Below are 7,256 nucleotides of genomic sequence, written 5' to 3'. Positions count from 1 at the left end.
CCCTGTTAGTAACAATGTCTGCCTCCCCACTCCTCCCCCTTTCTGCTTGCTGACAGAGTGCCCCTGTAGTTAAGGTAGCAATTTTCCCAGCCTCAGGCAATGGATCACAATTAGCCTAGCACAGTGCCATCCAAGGGAAACAGAATGAGGGCCACAACTGTGAGGGCACTTATATAATTTAAGATTTTTCTAGTAACCACATTTTAAAAAGCAGAAAGAAATTCATTTTCGTAGTATATTGTAACTTTTGTAAAATTTATTTTGATAGCATATTTTTTTAGCATATTTCAATTTTTGTAAAACTTATTTTGATGTGTATTTTAACTTGACATGTCCAAAATATTAGCATTTTAGCATGTAATCAATAAAAAATTATTAATGAGCTAGTTTATTTTTTGCATCAAGTCTGAAATCTGATGCATGTTTTACACTTACAGCACGTCTCTATTGGATGTATACAGCTACATGCACAGCAAGTGGCTCCATTATTGGACAGCTCAGGTCTAGGCAGTTGTAACCAGCCATCTCCTACTTTTCCAGGTTTCTGTTTGGCCAAAGGTGATCATGTGACCCCGTTCTGACCAACGAAGTGAAAAAGGAAGTTAGACAGGGCCATCTGGGAAAACTGTTGCTCTTCTCTAAAGGGACAAGCTTGGCTTATGCCACCTTTCCCTCCCTTGTCTTGAAAGCAAATATGCTACCTGGAACACATTAAAAAATGGTCAAGAGCAGGCTTCAGAAAACTTTTTCTATGAAGGCCAAATAGCAAATATTTTAGGTTTTTCAGGCCGTATTGTCTCTGTTACAACTGCTCAACTCTGCCCTTGTGGTGCAGAAACAGCCACAGATAATATATAAACAAGTGAATGTAATTATATTTCAATAAAAATTTATTTGAAGAAACAGTAGGCAAGCCTGATTTCACCTATGGGCTACCCTTTGTCCCCATCACGAGAACTATAGAGACGCCAGCCTTGATATGAATTCACTTCCAGACTTCTTGTTACATGAGGAAAAAAAAAAAATCCAGCCAGTATGAGTTGGTTTTCTGTGACTTCTGGCTGATAGTAACCTAATAGATAGTTAAAAGGTAGAATTAGTGTGCCAGTTATAATAAATCTTCTCTTCCAAGATACCGTGCCTTTCAAAAATTTATCACTAAGATAATATGATAATCACAGTAACATTAATGCCATTGGTTGAAAACCACTTGCTTTATAAACTCTGATCCTCACAGCTGCCATTATTCCAGATTCATTGATAAGGAAGCTAAAGTTAAAAAAAAAAAGCATAGCCTTAGGTCATGTGGCTGATACTTGGCAGAAAAAGGATTGGAATCCAGACCCCATCTGAATCAAAATCAGTCAGAAATATTTGTACATCACCTACTACATGCTGGTTACCGTTTTAGGCACTTGGCAAGATCCGTGAGCAGAAACCAAGATCCTTACCCTTGCTGAGTTTACTATCTGGAGAGCTAGTAAAAGGCAATAAATAGCCTGCAGTGGGTTAGGAGGTTGTTTGCACCCCAAGTTTGTTGCCTCATTATTCACAATTACCGAGATGTGCAAACAACTGAAGTGTCCTCGAGCAGATGAATGGATAGAGAAGATGGGATATATATATATATATATATATATATATATATATATATATATATAATGAAATATCACTTAGCACGAACGAAGAGAGAAATCCTGCCCCTTGCAACATGTTTGGATCTCGAAGGCATTGTGCAAAGGAAACCAAGGAAAACACAGCAAGAGGAGTACTGCATGATCTCACTTACATGTGCAATCCAAAATAGTCAAACTCCAGAAACAGAGAGTAGGATGGGGGTTGCCGACTGGGAGGAGAGAGGGGGTCTGGGGGGAGGGGAAGTGGAACAATATTGGTCAAAGGGCACAAAACTTCAGTTGTGCAAGATAAAGGAGATCTAATGTATAGTTTGCCAAGGATAGATCTTAAATCTCAACAGACACAAAGGGTGACTGCGTGATGGTGATAAATCTGTGAGTTAGCTGGATGGTGGTAATCATTTTGCAATGTATATGAATATGAAAACATCAGGTTGCACATCTTAAATATATACAAGTTTTCATGTCAGTGATATCTCAATAAAGCTGTTAAAAAATACTTATAAAGAGGAGAAAGTCAAGCAGGAATCTTCCCACTGTGCTGTCTGCCTCTTTGCACTTCTCTGAGTTGCATTCATCATAGGCTGCCTTGTGCAAGGAGGACATGAACGCATGCGCGCATTTTCTTCTCAGTTACACCCTCTTGGCACGGAGGGCCTCCGTTTCACTGATCTTAATACCACTTCGGCAAACAACAGGTACTCAAAGCTTGTCGGATAAAAATCCAATTGAATTCACTTTGGCATCAGCTATTCGGTTGGAAGCAGCCCAAGAAGCATGTAGATATGAGACAGGGGAAGTCTAGTTCAAAAGTCCTGCAAATATTTTTGTGAGTGTTCACCAGGTTCCAGGCACCGTGCTGGGCTCAAGGCTCCCAGCAGGCTCAGGTGGGCTTAAGGAGGCAGGTGTCCAGGAAAGAACCCAGCTCGCCAGTAGCAAGGTACACAAGGCCTGGACTGCACAGCTCCAGCAAAGACAGTTGTGACAAATCTGAGAGGGGACTTGGTAGGGACTTGAGGCAGTAACAGCAGCAGCTGCTCCCCTGGTTGGCTCTTATGCTACCTAGGATGGCATGTTGACTCTCCTGTCAGTCACTCTGTTCCCTGGGCTAGGGGCAGGTGTTCCCCCCCAGGCCCCACACCAGATGCACAACCTCTGTTTGCAAACCTGCCACAGGAAGAAAGCACACACAATGCATTTGCATTTTGTTTGTTGCAGGTGAGTGGCTTTTGAGGCCTGGCTCAGGAGGTCATCTGATCACTCAGTGTTTGAAAGCCTCGCACCAGCCACAGGTGTCCATCCCATTGAGTGGGCCAGCAGAGGACGGCCAGCGCTAGTTCCTGGAAGCTGCGTAAGGAGCTAAAGATCTGATTTCTGGGTGAATACTGCTCAGGACTTGAAGACCAATGCAAAAAATAGAAAGGTTCACAGGGTGTATCCTCCACGGGCCCCCTCCCCCCGACCCATTTAAGATGGAAATCACTTTATTGAGTTTTATGGGGCGTGAGGATACCTATTCTTATGACTTAAATTACCTACTTTACTGGATAGAAGAATCTAAATGAGAAACCTGGCTCAGGTTTTTAGCCATTAAAAAAAGTTAATATTCAAGTGTATTTTTGTGGTGCCAATTTGATCCTGAAATTAGATCTGCTTCCAGAACTCAAAGTTAAATGGGCCGCAGTTAACTCAGCCTGGGTCTCGGAACTTGGACAGGCCACCTCCCTCCCAGACTTCGTTCCCTTATCTGTAAAATGAGGGGTTGGACTAAAGCATCTCAAGTCCCTGCCAGCTTTGCCATTTTAGGATATAAATAGATTCATAATGACAAGGACTCAAGGCCTTCTAAACCTGCCTGGGCATCAGGAGCAGTGGAGGGGTGTGTTAAAAATAAAGATTTCCTGATCCAACTCGGGAAATTCTGATTCTCCAGGTCTAGCTGAGGGCCTAGAAATAGGCATTTTTAATTGGCTTGGGTGTTTCTTAGGAGCCTGTTCTGCAAAACCCGGCTTGCCTGGCATTTGACAGCCCCTGAGAGCACCAAAAGCCCAACCAGCCCAGATCGGAGTCATTCTTGTTATTTTCAAAGATCTCATTGGATAAAAACACTGACCTGTCCCTGGTGTCACTAGCTCTCATCTAGGATTCTGGGTCTTGAACCTAAGTCATATTTGTAGACACTTTCCAGACTGCATCGTTCAAACTCATGCGGAAGGGGGACAGGGGAGATGTCTTTGTAGTTTCCATGTTTTGGTTTCCCTTTTGTGAGAACACAGTCCCAAAGAGGTGGTGGGCTTTAGGGAGGGGATAAGACCCTCCAACTGTGCTGCTGGCCCAGAAACTTGGCTTGCCGGCCCAGTTTTCCTGGTCTGGAAAATGGGGAGTGCAAGCTGTGGCCTGTCTGTCGCACATGTCACATGCTGCTAGCACAATTTTTTAAAGCTCACAAATGTTTTGAGGATTAATAAGGTGCTTGGAAAGAGGGCAGTTTCTAAAACTGTGGTGTTTGGATTCAACACCGAGAAAGCAAGCCAGCGGTGCTATGCGTGCTGGAGAGAACATGATGCCAGTGACGAGCTGATTTGATTCCAGAGGACTGAAATATCTAATTGCGACACACTGGCCCGCCCCGCCCTGGCAAAGGGCAGTGTCCTCTCTGTATTTTCATCACCCAAAAACCGCTGCCCTCAGCATCTTGCTTTTATTTTGTTTCATGTTTGCAAGAAGTGAGATCCTTTCTTGCATGATCCGTGGGTCTGAGTTTGAATCTTGGCTGTATTCCTAATAAGTAAGACCTTGGGCAAGTCACCAAACTGCATGCCTCGGTCTCCCCACCTGTAAAATGGGGATGACAATAGAACCAAGACACAGGTTTTGGGCATATAAATGAGTCATAAGTAAAATGCCTGATCCATACCACTCCTTGGCAGATAGAGAGTGCACAGTACACATTACCAATTATTGGTTTTATTATCATTAATATCAGAAAGGAGAGAGACACGTCTACTATAAAAGTTGTTTACATTAAATGCAACAAGATCATAGTGATTCTCAGATTGGCTGTAGGCTCACTGTGGGAGGAGGGGGGAGGCTTACAGGTCTTGTAAAGGATGCAGCTCACAAGCCCTCCCTCTTGGAGTTCTGAGTCAGTGCATTGGGAAAGGGGACCAGACTATGAATTCAACACAAGCTCCCTGAGCTGGTTGTGTGGCCGGTGGCCCAGGGACCACAATCTGAGAAAACCTACTTGCTTGTATCTCAGTATTTCTGTTTTAGGGGGTGCCTGTGGTCCCTCCATTGTTTTAGCCTTCTCCCGACAAGCCTGCACAGCAGATAAGAAGTCTGGATGCCAGCATTTAAATACCACGTTATTATTATTTTGCTATTTATTGTGGGCAGGTGTTTTGAATTCAGCTGGCCTTTCATTTTCGAGCAGCCAAGCTGGGATTCGGCTCGGCTCAGCTCCCAGAGCAGGCTCTCACGGTTTCCCTTCAGCCTCACCTAACCTGGGCTGAATGGGACAGTCCCGCTGCTTTTGAATTGGTTCACAGGGTCAGGCATCGAGGTGCCACTGTGCCCAGCTCCACAAAGGCAGCCCACCATGAGGTCCCCAGCGTCTCCCACAGTGTCTGGAACACAGTAGAATGAATGAACTCAGTTGCACAGATTTTCCTTTTACAAAACCACCAAGGTGTGTTGAACAAAATTAATCCACCATGCACATTTTGTGTCAGAATATGAGTCAGAAACCACTACCCTGTAGGCACGTTTCAGAAGCCCAAACAGATTATCATAGGCTCTTTGACTTGGGATGGAGAAAAGCTTAGCTGAAGGAGTCCTAGAGGAGGTGTAATCACACACCTGGCATACCACTGGGGCTCCATCAAATGCTGGGTCTTGTCCCTTTTCCTTTTCCACCCAAAGATTTGGTAGTTTAGGATTCTAAATGGTGACAGACATCTTGAGACAGAGGGTTTTTTTGTTGTTGTTTTTTATTTTTTAATAGATGAGGAAACCAAAACCCAGAAAGGTTAAGTCACGTGGCTAAACACAGCAAGTAAATGACCTAGTTGGAATTTGAATCTAACCCAGAGACTGCAGAGTCCTTTCTCTTTACATTTAATCCCAGCTTCCAGAGCCATTTTTTTTTTTTCTGGCTACAGATTTATTCAGCACAAAACAATCTCCAACTTTACTGAGGTGGCTGACCACGTCCACCACCAAATCCACCTCCAAACTGGAACTCGGTTGCTGACCCAGTCCTGGCCTCAGCTTTCTTGTCGGCCCCAGGGGGTACAGCGCTTTGTCTGTAGGTGTCTCTGTCAGCTTCCCCTCCTGTGAGTCTTGCAGGTCGCTCTCCCTCCAGACCTTTGGGCGGTGGCCTGCCAGTCCCAGGTCTGCTGCGGTGCAGAGTGGCAGGCACAGTCTGGGGGGGGGGGGGTAGGTGGAGGTAATCATGGAGATACTGGACACTCTCGTTGGTAAGGTACCAGAAGAAATGTCTCCAGGTGAACTGTTCCTTTACGTAGTGTCGGGATTTGAGAGACTGCATGGCCTTCATGATGTGAAGGTTGGGCACATTCTTGTCGGCTAATTCAGGGTGTTTGGGCAGGTTCTTGGCCACTATCACCCCCTCCTTGAAAAGGAGTTCATAAATGGCGATTTGATTCTTCTTGGGCATCAACATCTCGGTGACTCCAGAGCCATTTGCATCAAAATCACATCTAAGTTTTGGGGAATTTGGCTGGCTCACTTGGTGGAGTATGTGACTCTTTTTTTTTTTCTTCATTTTTCTCAATTTAAAATCAATCAATTAACATGTAGTGTATTATTCATTTCAGAGGTACTTTAGTAATTCATCAGTTGCATAGAACACCCAGTGCCCTCATCCCATCACGTGCCCTCTTTAATGCCCATCACCCCATGACCCCATCCCCCCACTTCCAATGACCGTCAGTTGGTTCCCTATAGTTAAGAGTCCTTTATGGTTTGTCTCCTTCTCTGATTCACTTTATTGCATTTGTCCTTCCTTTCCCCCATGTTCATCTGATTTGTTTCTTAAATTCCACATATGAGTGAACTTCTATGGTATTTATCTTTCTCTGACTGACTTATTTTGTTTAGCATAACTACCCTCAACTTCCATCCACGTCTTTGCAAATGGTAAGATTTCATTTTTATGATGGCTGAGTAATATTCCATTTATATATATATACAATATATATATACCACATCTTCTTTAACCACTCATCTGTCGATGGACATCTGGGCTCTTTCCATAGTTTGGCTATTGTGGGCACTGCTGCTGAAAACATTGTATGTGACTCTTGACCTTGGGGTTGTAAGTTTGAGCCCATATTGGGTGTAGAGATTGCTTAAAAGTAAAATATTAAAAAAAAAAATCACACCTAAGGCTTGTGAAATTCAAGTCAAGGGTCCCTCCCTATTGAATCAGACTTTCCCGGAGTGGTGGCTAGGAATCTACAGTGTCCAAAAAACAAGCTGTCTTTTGTATAAAAAATTAAACAGACGTTAGTACGAGAAATCAAGTTCAACTTTTATACAAAACAAAACAAAAACCCCCAAGCAGGTAAATCACTTGTACACTAAAGTTCAAGT

The 7,256-nt window shown here is 43.7% G+C and overlaps 1 protein-coding gene across 1 annotated transcript; it reads right to left on the bottom strand.

Moving 5' to 3' along the window:
• Window positions 1–5,829: 5,829 nt before the first annotated feature.
• On the bottom strand, window positions 5,830–6,324 carry LOC112929162 (small ribosomal subunit protein eS10-like). The gene has a single exon (XM_072741974.1). It carries the CDS (start codon window positions 6,322–6,324, stop codon window positions 5,830–5,832), a length of 495 nt encoding a protein of 164 aa, XP_072598075.1.
• Between the last annotated feature and the right edge of the window lie 932 nt (window positions 6,325–7,256).

Source organism: Vulpes vulpes, chromosome 16 (assembly GCF_048418805.1).
Source record: "Vulpes vulpes isolate BD-2025 chromosome 16, VulVul3, whole genome shotgun sequence".
NCBI lineage: Eukaryota > Metazoa > Chordata > Mammalia > Carnivora > Canidae > Vulpes > Vulpes vulpes.
The sequence above is the reverse complement of the archived record's forward strand: the minus strand, read 5'-3'. Positions and strand labels throughout refer to the sequence as shown.

Bases quoted from the DNA above. Each gene is read 5' to 3' on its own strand.
- LOC112929162 (XM_072741974.1), bottom strand. From the start codon at position 6,324: ATGTTGATGCCCAAGAAGAATCAAATCGCCATTTATGAACTCCTTTTC.